This window comes from Eublepharis macularius, chromosome 5, assembly GCF_028583425.1.
Source record: "Eublepharis macularius isolate TG4126 chromosome 5, MPM_Emac_v1.0, whole genome shotgun sequence".
In the NCBI taxonomy this organism is placed as follows: domain Eukaryota; kingdom Metazoa; phylum Chordata; class Lepidosauria; order Squamata; family Eublepharidae; genus Eublepharis; species Eublepharis macularius.
In genome coordinates this window covers 135,550,672-135,572,788 of record NC_072794.1, presented here as the reverse complement: position 1 = coordinate 135,572,788, position 22,117 = coordinate 135,550,672, and the positions used below count along the sequence as shown (strand labels likewise).

At 43.7% G+C, this 22,117-nt stretch overlaps 1 protein-coding gene across 1 annotated transcript in view; it reads right to left on the bottom strand.

The window, feature by feature from the left end:
- Positions 1 to 5,004: 5,004 nt before the first annotated feature.
- MAP1LC3A (microtubule associated protein 1 light chain 3 alpha) overlaps positions 5,005 to 22,117 on the bottom strand; it is a 42,844-nt gene continuing 25,731 nt past the window's right edge. Inside the window, exons 3-4 of the mRNA XM_054981202.1 lie at positions 9,097 to 9,203; positions 5,005 to 6,204 (exon numbers count right to left, since the gene is read on the bottom strand). Coding sequence (XP_054837177.1) covers positions 6,042 to 6,204; positions 9,097 to 9,203 — 270 coding nt within the window. The 3' untranslated portion in view covers positions 5,005 to 6,041. The remainder of the gene's footprint in view (positions 6,205 to 9,096; positions 9,204 to 22,117) is intronic.

Genomic DNA, 22,117 nt, shown 5'->3' with positions numbered 1-22,117 from the left:
CCCCCGTTCTCATACAAAATAGCATTAAGCATGCACTTGACCTCTGCCATGCTACAGGCTACACTCCACATGTAGCATTCATTTGCCCTACACTAATTTAATACCAAAGGGAGTGTGTGATTTATCAAATTTAAATTAGAAAAACATAACTGCCCTATAGAAGCAGCTAGTCAAAACAGACCTCAGTAGCTGTTCTGTGTTCAGCATGGGACCGGTGTCTTGGGGTTCCTGTTTGCTGCATTTATATTTGGTGACAAAATGATCTCCTTTTCGTTAGACTGGGGAAGGGCTGAACCCTGAAGAGCAGCAACTCCACAATTTGTTTTAAATATTTTTATGTATTTGTGTTTTAAATGCTTTTTAATATCTGAAATGGTTTAATGTTTGCTGCCTTGGACACCCTGAACTGGGTGGAAAGGTGGCATAGAAAGGTTTTTAACAACAACTCAAGCACCTCTCATTAACAAAATCTAAATAAAACAGCTTCCAAAATGAAAAAAAGTAACTGTGAAATAGGGATAGGGACCAGAAAGTAGTGATGGTCCCTGGTAAAAAAGAACCACTGAAGCAAAGGCCATGTCTGCTATGGAAAGCCAGAGTAAAGAAAAAGGTTGTAGCACTTGTTCCAGTGTCAGCTTATTCAATGGATGGGGTGGAGGGGCTATTGGGCTTCATTATTGCCTAGCATGGATAGATAATAAAGATAAAGCACTTTCCCGCAGGCTGAGATGGGCTCACTTTCAGGCAAGTGTGGCGTTCATTACTGCTATCGTGGAGGAACCCCTTCAGGTTTCCACCAGTCTCAGCCTAAAAACCACCTTCCTCCCTCGATTTGGTTATGTTTCTACAAGCAACCTACCACACTGTTCCAAATGCATTTAGATTCACATGTCGAAGGCTAGAAACATGCAGCCGGTATCAACTCTCGTCTAAGTGATAGGGCTTCTTTATTATACCTGGGCAGTGCTTCAGGGATGGATCTGGGGAGTAGCAACTGCTAGGAGATGGCTTTCCTGCAAATGACAGGGTGTGTAGGGAAGGCTGTTCAGCTGGCAAGATCTAAAGCTATAAGGCATTTAAAACTGGTGCCAGCAACAAATATTGGGGGAATGATTCTATCTTTGTAAAGGTGTTACTGTGCAGCTCAAGGACAGGAGAACAGGTTTGAAAGGAGGCCCTCTTGTCCTACTAGCTGCACTACTTCTGATGTGGAGTTATATTTTACCCATCTCAAGATTTTACACTCAAATTACTTAGAACTAGTTGGAATGTTGCTGTCAGCAATTTACTTGTGTACGTGACCCAATCAGGGTTTCTGTGCCTTCTGTTAATCTGCTGAAAGGAAAGAAAGCCATAGGATATGGTATTGAAACATAGTAAAGAGTCCAGCAGCACCTTTAAGACTAACCAACTTAGCTGTAGCATAAGCTTTCAAGAACCACAGTTCTCTTTGTCAGATGCATCAGTGTTGTGTGTGTGTGTGTGTGTGAGAGAGAGAGAGATGAAAAGCCAGTAGGATTTGCACAGCCCAGTGCACCTGGTGTTTGGCAGCCATCCTTGTGATTAACTGAAGCACAATAAATTGTGCCAGTTAATGAAATTTATGCAATTTTGCATCATTGATATAAGTCATGGGTCTAACTCACAAGGCTGGTTTTGGGCACCCTAGGTGAACTTTAGCAGCTTTAGCAGTGCCCTCCCCATCAACATGTACTCATTCAATATGGAAGGAAAAAAGAAGTCAAGAATGACTATTTGTATGTGATAATGTTAATATTTCTTAAAACGGGGGGGGGGGGACTACTTTTGCCTAGTTTAGTGCCCCTTAAAGCACTAAACTTTGCTTTATGCCTTGCTAATTCACAAGAATAGGCTGGCTGGGGAGACCAAAGACCCATTAGGTTAGCAGTTTCCCCATGGTGGCCCACAGTGACTACGTCTACGAAGCCCAGAAGCAAGACAATAAGATAACCCTCCTCTGTCCCATTGCTCCTCCAACATGTGGTTTTCAGAGGTGTGGTGCCTCTAAACATGGAGGGTTCATTTACTTGTCATGACTAACAGCCATTTATGGATATATTCTCCATGTGTGCCTTTGTTCCCCTTTACAAGCCTTCTATGCTACTGGCTGTGTCTTGTGGAAGCTAATTCCAAAATGAATTGTGTTGTATGAAGAGATATATTTTCTTTTGTCTATCCTGAATCTACTAGACATCAATGTCATCGGGAGACCGAGTTCTAGACCTAAAGGAGAAATTCTTTTTGTCTACTTTCTCCACAATATGCAAATTTTATAAACATAGGCCCTGTTCCTCTTTTGTCTTTTTCTTTTTTTGTGTGTTCTTGTTGAGTAGGACCTGTTGTCTCCAAAGGAGCCCTTTTATGATTATTTCACTCTTTGGCTTGCCAACTTCAGTTTAGTGCAGTAGTTAAGAGTGGCGGGACTCTAATATGGAGAACTGGGTTTGATTCCCCACTGCTCCACTTGAAGCCAGCTGAGTGACCTTGGGTCAGTCACAGCTTTCTCAGAGCTCTCTCAGCCCCACCCACCTCACCGGGTGATTGTCATGAGGATAATAACAACACAGTTTGTAAATCGCTCTGAGCGGGTGTTAAGTTGCCCTGAAGGGCAGTATATAAATTGAATGCTGTTGTTGTTACAATTGATCTCTAGTCTACAGAGATCAGTTCCCCTAGAGAACAAGGCAGCTTCAAAGAGTGGGGTCTATGGCATCACACACACCACCATTGAGCTTCCACTCCCCTAACATCACCCCCAAATCTTCAAGAATTTCCCAAGCCAGAGTTGGCTACCTTAGCTCCTGTACAAGCAGATGAGGTGTCTAATGCTGTTCTGTTACATTTTCCCCCCACCATACGGGCTGCATGAAAAGACAGTCAGAGTCACCAACCAGTTGGTTGTTCCTATTCAGTCCAAACATCCAGAGAACATCTTAACCTCCTCCTTCCCCCACTGGCAGCAGAGCAGCTAGCACATGGTCAGGGCCTGTTGAGTGTACAAGTGGTTGTTGCTAAAATAGCACCTGATGAAGTGCAGAAGAATTTGCAGAGGGCGGTAAGGTGAACAGCACTTAAGGGTCTTTTTTAGTTCATTGACAGCATCTTTCAGATTTTGAATTTTTTTCCCCAGAACTGAAGCTTGGATGCTGTGGCTCTGTTTAGCCTTTTTTGTAAGAATTAGTACCAATGTCACTACTGAAAAAAAAGGCATCGCTATATGGATTTCCGTAGCTGCTCTTCAAGCAGCTTTTTACACAGTACAAAAGAGAGAGGCTTCTGCCCCCACCATTCATTTGACCATGTATTTCCATTACAATTACTTGTCATTAGGACATTTCAAAACATGTGTATGCTAATGCATAGGGCAAAATGTCACACGCTTGCATTTCACCCCTGCTCATTAGCATGCCACTGTTAGAGAAAATGTTTTATTTATGGTATTCTTTACTTGATTACCATGCATGCTGCTAACATTGTATCCCAGCTTTGTTTTAACCTAGGCTCAGTCCTTCCAACTAGGTAGTTGCTTATGACTGAACTCGTAGGGAACCAATGTTTCTGTAATAGCAATAAAAAGAAGAGGTGTTTCCTGGCTGAATGCACAGGCTTCTTTTCTTCAGGAAAGGGGGGAGTATAAAGGGAACACAAACCAGTGAACTTCATGGCATAGCGAGGATTTGAATGTGGGTCTAACCACTACAGCAAACAGGCTCCGTTGCACTATACTGTCTATGCTGATAAGTCCACTGAGGAAATCCTCAATGTCATAAGAACATAGGAAGAGCTCTGATGGATTCGATCAAGGGTCCATCTAATTCAATGATTTGTTTGTAACTAAGGCCAGCCAGATGTTTCCATGGAGCCTATGAGCAGGAAGGCTCATACCTTCCCAACGCACATGCAGGGAAGAGAGGAGTATAAAGGCAACACAAACCAATCCCAATGGCATGGAAACCCATGGGCCTGGCACAAAGAACAGTAGCAGCATGTTCTGGTTAAGGAAGGGGATGGAATGGTGAGTAGGCTGCATGCTGGTAGAGCAGGCGGGGTCATGAAGGCAGCCAAAATCAAGAGGGAGAGAGAGGATCTGGTGCAGGGAGGAATTTTACTTAAGGATTTACTTAAGTCCTATTCCCTGGTGGCTTGGCTCAAGGGAAATCACAACCCCCATGAGACTTGGACAAATGCACGCTCCTGTTATACCCGGTAGAAAGGAAGTCGTAACTGAGTTGGTTCACTTCTTAGAATCCAGCATCTTCCTGATTGCAAACTCCCATTCTTTCTGTTGTCACAGAGGTTCTGTGTTTAAACAGATGCTTTAGGTAGGGAGGCGTGGCACACACAAGCTCTCGAGGCTTTTACCAGCTTGAGATTTCTTCACATACAAACAGGTCCAAGTAGTGTGTTACAGCACCAGATGCTACCCCCGAATCACTCAGAAACAAAAATCATGGTTTCATCAGCTTAATTCACAGTTCAGGGCTGTGCAAACATGTTAGACAAACATGTACCCTGCCCCCACCACTTCATGCTGCCCGGTTCCAGTTATGCAGAGCACTTGGTGCTGGGCATCATATCCCTCTCCCTGGAGCAAAACACTTTGTAGTGCAGTGCTGGCATATGTGTGTCCAGGAGTATGTTAGCAGCACAAAGTCTCTGAAGGACTCCTTCTCCCAAACAAACCCTACCTCCAGTAACCCACTATGGCTCATTTTAAAGACATTGGGAGTTCCAATCACAGAACTCCAGCAATATATGTAACTATGGCCTTGAGGATCAGACTGAAAAAGCATCAACCTTTTCCTGTATTTGTAGGATCAACACCACTGATAATGCAGAAATCAACATTGTGAGCTAGTGAATTAAGTACTTTCACCATCTCTCCCTATTTGTAGCAGCAGCTAAATCCTCCAGAGAGATCAAGACATTCATTATCAAGAGACCTGGGCATGGGGGAAAGAGAAATCCATTGCTCTTACAAGATCAATTTTAATTTATCTTTATTTATATAGATATTTGCAGAGACTCAGCTGGGTGTATTTTGTTTTCCTGTTGTACACACTTTTTTTTTTGGTATCGTAATTCTTTTTTTAAAAAAGAGAGGAAAGGAGCAATATAAATCAGTACATTCCTTGAGTGAATGGTTGGTTTGCCACAAGGGAACCAAAAGAACAGAAAAGAAATTTCTGCATGCAAGACTGCAAAAAAGAAAAAGAGGCTGGCATCTTTTTTTTTAAAAAAACCAACAAAATACCGAACCTCATCAAAGACAAAAGGACAAATATTGACAGAGAAGCAGCAGACTTGTGAAAAACACGCTAATTCCACTCTCACCTCTACTACATTTTAAAGTGCAAAGAAGCTTGGGTTGTTTTGTCGCTGTTGTTTCAAAACCTACATAATACAAGCAAATTATATCCCCCCATCCTGCTTAAAATTAATAAAATAAATCTATTATACACAGTCCTGTAGAGACGCCTACTTCTACTTTGTAGCACCAAGAATTGATATGCATGTCATTAAAATCAATTAAAACTCAAGAGCAACAATACATATTGACTGTTCTGAAGAACTTTCTGCTCTTTAATAAAGATTCAGTGGACAAGTCCCTCACCTTCCCCAGGAAGGCAAGGAAACATTTCATTTCTTCCTCTGCCTGCCACAAGCCACGTCCATTTGGCATTGGACTAAGAAAAAGGACATTATGACAACAGAGAAAGAGAGAGAAGGGAAGAGATAGCACGCAGTGGGGTGAGTGAAATGGAGCAATGAGTGTCACACACAAGGAGTGGAGCAACGGCGAGGATAAAGTCAAGACTCATGGGTCATACATTCACATACACACCGAACTATCTTGGTCTGTTGCACTGCGAGGGGTGGAGGAGCACATATTGCTTTTGTGCTACTCCTGGGCCACAAGCCTCTCTCAGCACTGTTTGCCAAGGTGGGGGGGGGAGTTGGGGAGGCAGGGGTATTAGATATGCAACAGTTTGGTGTCAGTCCTCTTGTGGTTTAAGGGCTCAGTAGCCAAAGGTCTCCTGCGAGGCATAGACCATGTAGAGGAAGCCATCTTCGTCTTTCTCTTGCTCGTAGATCTCAGAGATGGGGGTGGAAACGCTCACCATGCTATGCTGGTTCACCAACAGGAAGAAAGCCTGGGTAGGATTCAGCTGCAGCCGGCGCCTGGCAGAAGGGTATGAAAGAAGTCACTGCAACCAAGCTAAACACACAGGCCTGGCACACATGCACAACTCACTACAACAATTAAGACATGGGTGACCAACCTGTGGCAGTCAGGTCAAAAATAGTAGGGTCATGTGGCTCCTTCCAGCAAGAAAGCAGCCGTGTTAGCAGTCATACCACCACACCATTCTAAAAGGAATATCATAAACCTCTTGCTATTAAGTCCTAGACAATGCTTGGCCCTAGGCAGAGTGGATGCCAGCCAGCCTGGAGACTGGAAAGTTGCCAAGCCATGAGTCACAGGGGAAATGACTGACTGATGGCCCCCACACTCCAGAGAGAAGCAGAAAAAATGAGGCTTCCTGAGAAAATTCCCTGCCTAATCCCATCAATGCCTTCCTCCTCCGTTTCTCTCCCACTTACCTAACTGGGGCTATTCAAAATGTTTGATAACCTTCCTGCCTGGTACTTACCAGGTCATAAAGCAATATTTTTATCTATAGACCATCCCAGATAGTCATACCAAATCTCTCCCAAGTTATTGCCCTACCTCCATAGACAGCCATTAACTCATTGTTTTAGGGCACAGACATCAGTTTTGCCCCAGAATATGTTTTGCCCTATAACTGGGCTGCCCAACTATGTACTCAGAGTGTGCATGCCTTGGTACCTGTCCACGCACCCCCCCTCCCAATTTGTTTGGACCTCTTCTCTCTGTGAAATGCTGGTTGTTTTGCTGCTCCTCTGCAGACGTCCTTCTCTCCAAGATTATTAATTATCAAGCTTCCCCTGCCTTCATAGTTAGCTCGGTGTGTATGCTGTGTTTTCAGTATGCTTGCTTTTTATTTTTCAATTAATAAAAAACCCTTTCCTGTTGAACATCTGCCTGTTTATTTGAGCATTCTCTAAGGGAACAATCCTCATAGACATAGGTGGAAAATCTCAGTTACCCATCTTGCTTGTCTCCTTTAATGCTAATTCCCCCAATTAAGGAAACCTCCTATTTGGGTAACAGCCAAGGAGGAAAGAGTTAAAGTTTAATTCTCTCTCTCCTCTTCCTTGTGCAGTTTTTGTCTATAAGACAACCCTTACAGTTGCATTAGCAAAAAATAAAATAATGTTGTTTAAAGCATACACAAATTATACACAGCAGAGGAAGACACTGTCCTATGAAGAACATTCTCACCTCCCCATACCCACCCCAAATGCCCTTTTTGAAATTCTGCTCCTGGGAGACAGGAACAGTATTTCAGGGCTCATTTTGGACTGTAGTGGGAAGGGGTAGGTGAGAAAGCTACACTCTGCAAGTGAAAACTATTCTGTCCACAGAAACACTCCATTGGATCAAGTGGATCACATGGATTCCTTATCCTCCTGGAAGAGGCACGATTCCCTTTCCTGCTAACCTGCATTTGTAGAACTTCTCTTGTGAGAACCATGTGGGCTGCCTCTGAAGTTTTTGCTACTTTGGTCTGTAGGTCATCTTGATGCAGCGGATGATTCTAGGGGACATGAGTGTATGCTGCTCTTTGCATGGCAGGCCCCTTTTGAATTGTGCCAATATGTATTTTAATTCTTTAGAGTCATAGATCCAGAGGAGTTAGCCGTGTTAGTCTGTAGTAGCAAAATCAAAAAGAGTCCAGTAGCACCTTTAAGACTAACCAATTTTGTTGTAGCTACAATAAAATTGGTTAGTCTTAAAGGTGCTACTGGACTCTTTTTGAATTCTTTAGAGTGTTTTTCTACTGGAAAATTAAGTAAATTTCTTAACCTCTTCTCTCTGTGAAATGCTGGTTGTTTTGCTGCTCCTCTGCAGACGTCCTTCTCTCCAAGACTATTAATTATCAAGCTTCCCCTGTCTTCGTAGTTAGCTCAGTGTGTGTGCTGTATGTGTTTTCTGTATGCTTGCTTTTTATTTTTCAGTTAATAAAAACCCCTTTCCTGTTGAACATCTGCCTGTTTATTTGAGCATTCTCTAAGGGAACAATCCTCATAGACATAGGCCTTTTAAAATGGGTCTATAAAAGGAAACTAGTCACATTTGGTGTTATAGGACAGTTATAGCTTACCAGTTATTTTGTAACTGTACTTAAATTTTGTGGGTATTGCTTTTAAGGAATTTATTGTGGCAACAAGATCCCTGTATATATGTGCGTGTGTTATATATTCTTTGTAAATTCATTTTATGATGATAATGGACCATTTATGAGGACTTTGTTGAAACATGTTTGGTCCTTTGGTCTATTCTAACATAATTAATGTTTTTTTATATAAAAGTTATTGAATTTGTGCAAAAGTTATTCATTTATTACAGGTTTTGCATCATTGTTTTTAAAGAACAGACATACCCTTTCCTGTCAACTTTTAAAAAACTTTTTGAATTTCAGCAGGTTGTAGCTGTAGTCTCCCCGGCCCAGGCTTCTTTCCTTTCTTTCCTGAGCTACGTATACTAGAGGCATTGGTAGAGGGATAGGTCTGTAGACCATATTACTGTGCACTGTCCTGTTGCTGTAAGCATGTTCCTGTTGGATAATTCTGCATTGTTTAATATGTTATATCAATTTTCTTAGGCCTGTTTCAGGATTGCTTTTAAGCTCAATATTGGATTTCTGCTGTTTTCAAATCCCTGCAATCCTTAACACAATAGTGTTGTTTATTGTATGTCCCAGCTGTTGATCATATTGACTTAATACTATGCAAGCTGTATGGATAAGTCTCAGCGAGAAAGGCAGAGTATAAATAGCAGACGAACATCCTAGGGCCATGATAAGGGAGGATAAGCTAACCAAAATAAAGTTTGGGCATCATTAGGAACCTTGCTGAACAGAAACAAAGCACGTGGTGCTTACTACTGGGGTAGACCACTACATGTTTGCATAGAGGCAAACTTACCGAATTATTTTTACCAATTCACTCATGTTGACGTGGTCAGGGACTAGAAATTTGGTCTTATCCAGCACAGGCAGCTGCTTCTCTCCCTTGTATCTTTCAATTATTACCTGGTGTGAGAAAAAAACAGACAGGTGAGTTTTTTGTCCTGTTGTATAGAGGCAGCTCATAGTAATGGGCTGGATCCGGTGGAAGAGTAGAGAAGGGAATTGATGGAGTGGATCTACCTGCCTTCCCCTTCCTCACGCAGTCTGCCACTTGTCCCCAAACTCTTCTCTGAGGATGGGGAGAACATCACAAGTCAACTGTGCTACAGAACAGACTGCTGCAGCAACAAAGATGAATTAGGTAAAATCATCTCCCTTCAGTCTTTCACTGACTCAACCTTTGAGAAGGAGAGGGAGAAAGAGGCAACTTTACCCAATTCGCCTTGTTACCTGATTCACCTCATACTGTGGTGTATCTTGCTTGTGAGGTTCTCCAGCTCTTTGAGGAGGAGTTTCAGGCAGCTTGGGGGAAGGGGAAGAAAGGGGAAAGCTCAGCTCCACCAACGCCTTTTGTGAACTCTTCCTCCAGATCCAACCCAGCGCAACCAGGCTTTCCAAAGACAAACACAAGAACTAACAGGTTATAAACATTTGTGGTACGTTCATACAAATGAAGGCGCAGAAGATTATGCCCTTCTAGACCATGCTATCTCAAACGGAGTCCGCCCACTACATTAACAATATACTCAGAAGCATACTGGTAACATCATGAAACAAACCATGACAGGTGAGATGTTTCCATTTCCATTCCACGCAGTGTTTGGTTATTTTTAAAAAGAATGACATGTTTTTTCCTGTTGCCACTGTAATTTTTACTGATTTACTGAATTGCTTTTAATTCCTGGTTTTATTACAGAAGCTGCTTTAAAAGCCTTTAGCTGAGAGGCAGGATATGCATTTTTTTTAAAAAAAAACCTAAATATCTGTCCAAACTAAATATTTGTACAAACACAAAATGGAGACAACTCTTTAAAAAGTGGGAGAATCTTCTAAGCCAATAGAAAGATGATGCAACATTTCTACCACACTGACTGACACAGAGGAAATGGACAAACTGAGACTGTCAGAAGAGTGGGCACTTTAAGATGAAAATTAAGACTCCAACAAAACCCTGTCTGCTTCCTGAATAAGCAGTCACTCATTGGGCACATCAGGCCTGCTGGACATCCATCTTCCTTCACCCCTAATCTTTAACTTCCCACATTTTTCACACCTCCCGTGGCTTCCAGAATTATAGTCATCGAAAGATGATGTGTATACATACAACAATGTAGCTGCTCCCCATAATTGTGTAACCAAAATTAACATGATGCAAATTAAGTTCCAGTATGTTCTTCAAAGGATCACCCCAACCAAAAAAATCCAGAAGAACAAAGCTGCTTTCCATTTGAGTTTCAGGAAAACTGGTAGAATCACCTCAATTAGCCAACCATCTGGCCAGGCCTTGGTTGCTTCCACATGGGGATGATTCCAGTCCCCTGTTCTGATCTGACTGCCACTGCGATGCACAAGCATTCACAGCAGCAATTGTGCTTTTCCATGAAAATTTACTCCATGCTTTCCTTCCCACCTGCAATTCTCCCCATACCTCCAGTAGGCTTTTTGCCTTTTTAAAAAAAGAATTATTGGTAGTTGGCATAGAGATAAAGTGTTTTTTTTTTAAATAACAAGTCTGCTGATGACAGAGGGTGGAAGGGAATAGCAAGCAGCAGATGGAATGATACCTGATATGGTGCACATTCCCTTCCATACTCTCACAAAGCCACGTTGGGTATGATTTTCCAGGAAAGATATACCAAAGCAGGTTTGGGGGAAAACGTAGCAGATCCTGAGAAAACCCAGAAGGCTAGTGGAACCACATGGATGTTATACAGAAGCCAAATATAAATCCACTGCAATTTGTGTGTGGGCGGGGGTGGGGGTGGGGGTGGGGGTGTAGAGCAATAACTCCATGTGGAAGTAACCTATATTTTATCCATGAATGACTGGCTCCTTTCCCATTCAACCAGAATAATCCTATGAACACCTCTGAACAATAATGCCTCATGCTGTACTTTTGTTCGAATAATACAAAATAAGCTTTTGCCCCATCATGACACACTCACAAGGAGAACAGAAGAATTTCCTTAGTTGATCAGACTAGAGTTCCACCTACCCTAGCACTCTGTTTCCAACAGGGCTAGTCAAATGCCACTGGGAAGCTTACTACCAGGTCATGATGAAGTAGTCATCTTTTAATGGCTGCTTCCAGTTACTGCTTATCAGAAGTATACTCCCTTTGGGGGCGCCATTCTTTACTATGGCTAATAACCATTGACAGACCTCCCCCTGTAAATTGGTTTAATAATTTTTAAGATCTTCTATAACAATGGCCATCACAACTCGCTGTGGCCATGTAACCTTGCGGAATTACTTCCACTTGTCTGACTTCCAAGTGGTATTTGCTTTGAACTGTTGTCTGGTTGTCTCTAGACAAAAGGAGTGTGGTCCAGAAAGCTAACAACTGCTAGCCTTTATGGAAGATACAGTGGTATGAATTATTCAGTTACTGTGCGTGTGTAAAAAGTATGCCTCCGGTTAAGTCGGGAAGAGGCATTATAAAACCACACACAAGACAGCAGTAGTCATAAAGAAAGCTTAGTGAGTGATCCAGCCAACGTGACAAGCCAGCTGTCTTTTTTAATAACAACAACATTTGATTTATATACCGCCCTTCAGGACAACTTAACACCCACTTAGAGCGGTTTACAAAGTGTTGGAAGACTCTCCTCTCTGCGGAGGGAATCCAAATTCAAGGCCTAAGTGGTTACATGCAAATAAGTTTACTAATTAAGTAGCATAGTTTAACTCTTTCATGACAAACAGAAACACTTGCTAAAATTCCAACACAAAGTGTGTTATTATTATCCTCACGGCAATCACCCGGTGAGGTGGATGGGGCTGAGAGAGCTCCAAGAAGCTATGACTGAGCAGGGGCTCCCTCCTCTGATCCCTCTGCTGATGCTTAGATTGTGCGTAGCCCTCCCAAGGCCTGCGGAGACAGTGGGGAGCCCTGCCTCCACTGCTGTGTGACCTTGGGAGGGCCTCGGTGCCATGCTGAGCCTTCCCACAGCCCACACTGGACTCTTCCAGGCCTCTGGAGTTCCCAAGAAGGTAGCAGGAAGGTAAATCGTTTTGCCCTCACTCACTTCTTATCCCTGCGCACGGCGCCTCCATGGAGATAGGGAGGGAGTGCTAGGGAACACGGTTTGCCTTTTATATAGTAGGATATGGAATCGCACAATCGTGCTACTCTGTTCACATATTTATTAAACACTTTTGCATTTAAAACTTTGAGCGGGAAATCAGCGGTAGAGAACGGAGTACTACATATGCCGAGTTTCTACAGAAGCTGAAGGACAGGACAACAGTATAGCACAATCTGGTATGTGCTCAAAAAAAAAAAAAAAGTTGGGCAGGAATGCATCAATGTCATTTGTGATGAGGCGCAGATAAATAACGTACTTTCTGTTAGGCGGCCTTTTTTTTCTGTGACAAACACACCCACATAACATGCATGAGGACGATGCACGTGTAAAGTGCATTCTCGAAGTGGATTGGCAAGACTTGGCTTTGGGACAGGAAAAACCCAGAAAAATTGGAGTGTGTGAAGTGGCCCGAGTTTTCCAGATTAAGAGCCTGCCACTCTTAACCACTACACCAAACTGGCTACCAGTGAAGGCACCAATCCCTTAGGTTGAAACATCTAGAATTGCATATGGCTGCAAACTTACCAAAGTGAAAAAGCATACCACCCCTCCCCCTCCAAGAAATTTAAGAAGTGCACAAAGAACTATACTATTGAATAAAGATGGGAGTCAACAAGTTCAGTCCGAAACCCTCCCAATTCATGATAAACTAGTGAGTAACAGAGAAGGAGTTTGGCATAGTCTTCTCTCTGACTCATTAGAGCGTTTGTCTTTCTTATGTTTCACTGTTTATATTTAGCTTTTCTTTCTCATAAATATGAGTTCCTTGATACATTTGCAAGGGAAGGGGGTTCAACCATGCAATGATTGTTTTTTGTTTTCTGTGTGATCACACCCACACACAAACACACAGCAGTTTAATTAGGTAATTTTAGACTCGGGTTGCTTTCACATGGAGGTGCACCCACATAACATCATCTCCTTTCAAGGTTTTCCCTGCTTTTCTGCAATCTTTCCTAAGCCTGGTTTGATATACTCCTCAGTCAAACCACCTTTGTGTACTAAGTGGATCAGAAGGTGCATATTTTTGAAGGTCCCACCCACATTGGCACCATTTTTCTTGCCTCAGCCTTCCTAGGCCACTATTTCCCCTGCACCACTGGCAGTTGTTCAATTGCTGTAGCATGGTAAAATGGGGATCCAAATCTGGCTCTCCAAGGTCCCAGTGTGACAATCTAATGACTACACCATGCTGGCTTTCATGATGATCTCATAGATCAGCCTGCCAGAATAGCTACTGGCCAGCCACTATTCTGCTATACGAAGACATGTCCTGATCATTGCTTTTCAGTTGGAAGGAAACTTGAAGACAACACAAACTTTACAGCACAGAATCCTTGATAGACATTAGATTTTCAAGAGATCTGGAGCAGAAGTGTGTTCTGAACACACAAGCAATATATGCCTTAGTTTCTATCCAGCTAGGCACTCCCCCTTTCAGTTGAGTTCCAGCATTTCCATCTGTAACTGGGCCCCATCCAGCTACTTGGCAGTGCTGTTCTTGCATATAAACACAGGGGACACACAAGAACTGGGTGGGAGCTGAAAAAGGTTATAGGAAAGGCAAGGAATCAAGAGAATTGAAAGTAGTGAGCATAAATTTAGCTGGAAGAAATCTCATGGAATCTTTAGCCCAGTGCCCCCAATCTAAGGCAAAATATCTGGTATATTTGCAACTGCGTTCCCACAGCAACTTTCTGCGGCCCCCATGGGGAAGCCATGTATATAGCTGGAAGTATGGTACGTGTGCTTGAAAAGGGCAGGTACCAACTCCTTCGCATATGAAACCAGGTGGTCACCACCACTGTCATCACCCTTCCAGATCTCTCAGACTACACTAGCTCTCACAGCCTGACTTCATGTGTGTTGCAAATAGAGTATCTCACTGTAATTTACAACTCTTTGACTGCACCCTAGATATCTTTCAGGGAGGCGCATTGAACTTGCTCCCATCTACACTTGTCTCACTGTTGCCAAAAATCTGTCTTCCTGAGATCAATGACAAATTACTCTCCACCAAGGGAGTTATAGGAGGAGACTTCCAATCTCCTTAAAAATAGGGATTGAGAATAGTTTGGGAAGGTAGGAACATGAGAATTGGATCATCCCATAAGCCCATCTGGTGTACAACTCTTCAGCAGTGACCAGCCAGATGTTTCTAGACATAGCAGGATAGAGATCATTAACCTCTGTTCTTTGCCCATAGCATCTAGTAATCAGAATATACAATCACAGGCAGTACACCTCTGAAGAAATATTACCTATGTTGGTTTTTAAGGTGCTATTGGACCCAAATCTTGCTCTTCTACTACCGACTAACACTGCTACCCACCTGAAACTATGAATCTATCTAATCCTTTTTTTGAAAGCCACCAAACAGAGACCTTCAACTAATTCCTATGTTTAAAAAAATCTATTATGTTAATTATTCGTCATGTGAATGAATACTTTGTGTGGTCAACCCAGAAACTACTGGTATTCATAGAATGTGCCCAGAATGTGTTCAATTTCACAGAATGTGATATTATGTGTTCTTTCTTTTTCGGAGATTGTTCATGCTGCCATAGGCTTTTAGGGCCTTTACAAATATGACATTCCATTCATGGGAGGCTTCCCAGAAGTGGAAATATGAGAACTATTAACTCTATTGTTCCAGCCACTGTGGATGAAGTGAACAATTGCCCTCTTCTTCTCATTGCCCTGTAGACATTTTCAAATCTGAGCTTCTACAGATCGAGGAATGTCCTCCAGCCTAAAAAAGCTTCCCTCTTCTTAAGTGGCTCTTCCATTGGATAAGGGGCTACAAGATGGAGGGAGGCTCCTGCAGGAAGGCTTCAAATTCTGTTTAGTGGATTGGCAGGAAATGAGCTTCTGGGTACAATTCTGCTTGTTTCATCTCAAAAAGGACACTGTAGATCTGGGAATGGGAAAGGTACCAAAAAGGGCAATCAAAATCATCAAGAGGTCAGAACACCTTTCCTAAGAGGAAAGGCTAAAGAGTTAAGAGGCTTTTCAGTTTAGGAAAAACTGCTAGTAAGGGCATGAAGGTATATAAAACAGCACATGGGTCCTCTCTCAAAATGCTAGAGCTGATGGGGTGAACATTCAGGACAAACAAAAGAAAGTATGTTGTCATTCATTGTGGAACTCACTTGTCAAACTTACTGCAATAGGATGTGATGGATGCTATCTTAGATAGCTGTAAAAGAGGACTACCAACCCCCCCCCCCAACTCTGGTGGATTGGGCCATCAGTGACCATTAGCCATGGCAGCTGAATGGGATCTCCAAGGAGGGAGGCAGTCTATCATTGAATGCCAGATACTGGAGTGGGGCACAAGCAGAAGCTGTTGAGTCCCATGCTCTACTGTAAGCCTTCTAGGGAATATAGTCAGGCACTGGGGGATCTAGGAAATAGAGATAGATGGGCCACTGGTTTGGTCCAGCAGGGTACATCTTATGTTCCTACATGAAAGGGCAACAGGAGGAGATCATGCAGCCTATTTGGAAGAGAAGTATAGCTGAAAATTAATTACGAACCCTTTGAACTAAATTACTGGTATATTTTTCATTTCATAATAATTAAGGATGCTAACAGCATGCAATTGTCCTTGGTAATCACCATCATCACCCTTGAGTAATCTTGATCATAAAAAAAATTAAGCACCTTTTAACTACACACCCACTGTGAGGCTGGCAAGTAAAGAGGGTGATGGAAGCGATCTTGGATTAGATCACAAGGCTGAGTCTGATCTTTCCCCCCTCTGACCTCCCCCCACCTTCTAGCCTAGTGAAGAATTCTGGAGAGCTCAGACACTTGCACTCTGGTTTATTAGGAATACAAAATGCATTACATGCCTCTTGTTTTGCTATGGATCACTGCAGCTACTTACATTCTTTACCTCCCTTGGAGAAAGTAATACCCTTTCAGTTAGGGGTGACCAGGTGACTACAGCCAGCTCTGTTTTACCTTTCTGCCCTCCTCCACTGCCCTCCTCCATTTCATGCTGGGCAAGAAGTGGTGCCTACACTACACTACAATGTAGTGTGAAATGTCACAACTGATCCCATGAACACCTTACATAAGCTGCACATGATGCAATATCTTGCAGTGCTTGAGGCACTGTGAAAGCCTCACGCTGTTGGATCAAGGTTGTGGTGACTCCGAGAAGCAGACAGAAGCAGTAACTTCGGCTGAAAGCCTAACATGCAATCTGACGGGAAAGACATATGCAGTGAGAAGTTATCAACATCTGGCCACGTTTAGTCCCTTCCAACACTACAGAAACTTGAAGGGCCAACTCAAGAGCACAACTAATAGATGTTCCAGCCATATTCCACAAGTAGAAGAGGTTCTTTACAAAGCAATGTCCAGTTCATAAATTAGCGGGAATAGCCTTGATGCTGGGTGGGGGAAAGCAGTGGTGCTGTTTTCCCTTACTGTATTTTTGGAAAAAGCAAATGTTACATGACTGCATAAGAGAACAATAATTCTCTGCTGCAGAACAAAGGGGTCTTCCACAGGGCAATGATTCCCTGTAGTTTCCTGTTGCCGCTGTGGTTGTCAATTCAGCACAACAGCAATGGGGCTTCTAGTTGAAATGTTTCCCAACCATTTTCCCTGTCCTATTCCTTTGTACTTGCAGTTCCCCTCCCACACACACCTTTCCCCATTTGTTTATAATGTTATATAGCACTGTAACATTATAACAGTTTATTAGCCCCCCCCCCAGCTTTTATTTTTCAAAAAAGTCTCTACTCATGCCCCTGCATGCAATTAAATGAAAGGAAAAGTGCATCTCAGAAACTAAAAGGACTAGAGAATTTTTAAAAGGAAAACTGCAAATTCAGTGAACCTAATAGATACATCATTATGAATTGATCTAGCTATTGCTGCTTTTTAAAAAAGTTCTCCAATGGTATGGGGGAAGAAATAGCAGCTATGGGGAGAGAAAGGGTGGTGGCATCTTTGGAAGAGCAACATACCTTCCATATGGAATGCAAACATGCTTTGGTGGCATGCCAGCAGGAAAGAATGGATCAAAAGTGGTTTGAGAAAGCACAGGGAAATCTTGGAAACAGTGTTTTCAAAAACTTGAAAAAAATCCACTGCACTGGGGAGCCCAAACTAGAGCAAGCAGTCCATGTGGAACTCTCTAAAAGTTGAGAGAAATAACTGCCATATAAAACAACTCACAGCACAGAGCTGTAAAGCAACAGGCAGGTATGCTTAGGGGTTTATGGTACAGTGGCATCAAAGCCATTTAGCCAGGCTGTGTCAAACACCAAGTTACACTTTGTTCCCTCAAGGACCAGGTCCCATTCATGCCCAAATACTTTGAAAGAGGACAGCCAGACAATAGTTTTCGAAAAAGGTGAAGAAAGCATACAAATGAAATGCCTCCTCCCAGAAATGAAGCTTGGCCCATCAGCTTCATCGAGTGACTCCCCCCTCCCCCGTGCTCCCACAAAGCTAGAACTTGGAGGTCTCCCATTAACTTGACAGGCAGATTGACAAGGGAGAAAATTAAAAGTATTTCATTCAATGCATGCAGTTCAGAGACAGCAGATGTAGTAGTGAATGAAAGTATTGTACAATAGGTAGAACACTGGCCCAAAAGTGGAAAGACCCAGATGCAAATTCAGCCTGCTCAGTTGATGACTTTCTGCCAACCTAAGGCTTATTTGCCAGCTGCACTCATTTCTGAAGAAAGCTGATATTACCACAGTGCCATAGTAACATCCATATTTTACTACCATTTGCATTTTGCATCCGTGATTTGAAGACTAGACCTCTATCTGTTTAATGGGTAAAGCAACACTGAAGAAACAGGCAATGGATAGTCAGCACAAATTTATGCCACTGGTTATTATATAGATCATAACATTGTTTGATAGGTGCTAATGATGGTAGCATAGCTACCTTGCACATGATATAACAATTAAAGCACTAGTTGGGTGGATGAGGAACTGCTGAAGAGGAAAGTGTTGATAAAAAATAGGATGACCTCCTCCCAACACAAGCTTAAACTGGAAAGATGTTACATCACAACAGTGATGTAACAAACACACGTTTATTATGCAAAAGTAGAACTGTTTGCAAAGCCTTTAACAAAACATCAGAGGTGTTTTGCAAGTTCAGACCAAGCTCAATCTAGTTCAGCATCCCTTTCCAAATGCAGCCAGCCAGCTGCCTCTCAGAGCTCACAAATGGGGCTTAAGGGTGCATATCCTGGGCACGTAGCCCATTTTAACAACTTCAGCTTTAGCTCCTCCAATAGCTTCAACTTCTTGAAGAATTCACTCAGGACTAACTTCCATTTGAATTACATTTGAGAAATGATGGCGTTTCTGATCAGGTGAATCTCATGGGAAAACAGCCTGGCTGAGCATTCGAGCCCACAGCTGCAGTATCTTCAACTCCATAAGTAGAAATGAGGAATTTCTGAGCCATTTCCAGTCCTTTTAAAGGGGGCTACAATGCAAATGCCGAACAAAAATATGTGTAATAAAATGTAGAATAGTGCTTTTGAAGACACAGAACAGCCTCAGGTTTTTTTTCATTGGTGCTCCCTGCAGTGCTTTCCTTCTCTTTCAGAATCCACTGAGGAGCACAGAACTGAGATGTACCCAGAGGCCAACAAGTCCAACCCCATCCTCAAAGCATGGCCTTATGAATATATCTCACCGGGGCTACATCTGAGGATACCTGAATTCAGAGACTTGAGCCATGAAGAGACAAGCCAGACCACTCCACACATCTGAGGAAAGCCCCAGGTTTGCAGAAAAATCTGAGCCTTAAAAAAAATGTAAAACGTGTATGTGTGTGTGGGGCGGAGATCTTCCAAAATGACAGAAGCAAAACCTATAAGCTTTAAAAACTTATTTTCCTCATTTATTTATTTAGGCAACCTAGGATTGCCAGGTCTCCCAGTACTCACCTTCAGGATCTCCTTGCATGCACACAAAGCACAATATCATCCCGGAACATCATCACACAGGCCTTGGGAATGCTCCCGTAACAGCAACAACAATATTCAATTTAGATACCACCCTTCAGGACAACTTAACACCCACTCAGAGTGGTTTACAAAGTGCGTTGTTATTATCCTCACAACAATCACCTAGTGAGGTGGGTGGGGCTGAGAGAGCTCCAAGAAGCTGTGATTGACCCAAGGTCATGCAGCTGGCTTCAAGTTCTCTAGATTAGAGTCCTGCTGCCCTTAATCACTACACCAAACTAGCTCCACTGAGCTGATCTGCCCCATTTGGGGACCCAAATTGGCCCAGCGCAAAGCACAGGAGCACTCCCAATGCCTGCATGATGATGTCACTCCTGGGACATGCTGGGAGCTGCCCTAGGAGGCCCATTCTCCCGCCTTTCTCCTCCACTAGCCAGGTGAGTAGTGACAGGGGCAGAGGCTGGGAACAGGGGATCCCCTGCCTCCACTAGGAAATGGCAACCCTAAGGCAACCACAACAGTATTGCCAACCTTCAAGCCTTGGTTTCTCTTAGTAAAAGGTGAGGAGAGGGTAGGGTTACCATCCCCCTGTTGGAGTGGGGGATCCCCCGCTCCCACCCTCCACCCCCTGCCCCTGCTTACCTGGCTAGCAGGGGAGGCATGGGCCTTCCGGGGCGTGCTCCTAGGGGGGTGCAGCATGCTCCCACAGGCCCAATCTGGCCCAGATTGAGCCTGAAATGGGCTGACTTGGGCCCAAATTGGGCCGCTGATGAACACGGGAGCACTTCCATGCTCCATAGTGGCCCATTCCAAGCCGATTGAGGCCTGATCTGGCCAATTCGGGCCCAATTTGGCCCCCCTGTGGAGTGTGGAGCGCTCCCTAGGGAGCCGCGGTCTGTGCAGGAAGTGACGCCATCGCGTGGGCCCGGGATCGCGCATGTGTGAGGGACACTGAAGCAGGTAGGTGCCAGGGCACCCACTCCTGCCAGGATGACAGGGGGACCTGGCAACCCTAGGAGAAGGCAAGATGCTTTCCAGCCTTTCTTAGCTTTTAAAGGAGGACTTACTGGGGCCAGGCCATCCAGGAACTATGCAATGACTTGAGAGTCATGTGACTTACATGACTTAGCCTGGACTGACTGACTGCTACTGTTCTTCAGTGGTCACCCCAGGAAAGCCAATGTGGAACACTAGTTAGACATTTGCACTAGGATCTGGAACATCACCACTCTGCTGTGGAAACTCACTTGATGACCTTAGACCAGTCGTACACTCTCCACAGGGTTGTGGCGGGGAAAACAAACTCTTATCCACCTCTCACAAACCTGGCCCTAGATCTAGGTTAGCACATGTAAACTTCCAGGAACTAGCCTGGGTACCAAAAGGATATGCAAGCCTTGGGCATGTGGGAGGGCTTTGTAGGCTGAAGAGAGTGCTCAGCCAATAGAAGGATCTGTCAAGCAAAACAACTCTGGGTTGCTCGTCCTGCCTATTAGTTCCCTGCAAGAGGATCCTTTTGGTGTCGAAGGGGGGAGGTGCATAGCCTTTTCTGTGCTGTGAAAGATTGTGGGCCCTGAATAAATGCATTCTCAGACCCCAGTCCCCTTCTTTGCTACCCCACAACAAACACATACAGGAAAGATTAGAGTGGCAGGACTCTAATCTGGAGAACCAAGTTTGATTCCCCATTCTTCCGCTTGAAGCCAGCTGGGTGACCTTGGGTCAGTCACACCTTCTCGGAGCTTTCTCAGCCCCACCCACCTCACAGGGTAATTGTTGTGAGGATAATAAGAACGCACTTTGTAAACCACCCTGAGTGGGCGTTGTTGTCCTGAAGGATGGTATATAAATCAAATGTTGTTGTTGTTATTACGAAGTGGGCAGGGAAAGGGGAAAAGATTAGGATTCGTGCACATGCACCAGGGGGTCATCTTGGTACCAAGATCCTCCCCAAATATTCAATCTTGCTTTTCCATTGAAAAGATTGTAAGGGAAGGGAAGAGAAATGGATACTGTATCAGAGAGATGAAGAGAGAACAAACCTTCCTTCAAACCCTGACGATTTTAATCTTTTTTTAAAAGACAACATTTACATTCGAAAGAAAGAAAAAGCAGAGAGAAGCTTGCAGCTACAGACACCGCACAACCGCCTTTGAGAAATGCAGCTGGTGCTGGATTGCTGCTGATTTTTTGGATCTAGGAAATCCCATCTGCAAGAAAGGCAAAGAACAGACGAGCACACCCCCGGCTGGCTTCAGGAGCTGTCCTGTGAATCTATCCTGCTGTCCAATTCCTCATGCTGATGTTTGACTGAAACAATAAGGAACTTCTCTTTAATTATCTGCCCCCACCCGCCCTACAAGAAGCAAAAATTAGTCTTGACAGGAGAAGAAGCTGCACTGGACCTCTCGCTGTTTGAGCAGCAGCTGGCAAGCGCCTAGAGGTGATAAACGACAGGGCCAGCCTTCTCATGGATTTCTGTCAAGACTCTGTTTCGCCTGCCCATGATTGAAAGGCACCTGGGAGAAGCAAATGGGATGGCGCTACTACAGCAAGTTGTTATTAAACTCCAGCAGCCTCCTGGATGTTGAAAGAACAGAGGTGACATCACTTCGGCTTCATAGACTGACTTGGGCCGCATGGGAGGGAGGAGAACACAGTCCAACTCCTATCCATCATCTGCCACTCTCTAAACTCATTGGATATCTGCTCCCACGTCAAGTAGAGCAGCAGAGGAATGCATAGCGTCCAAGCATCCAACCAGTATC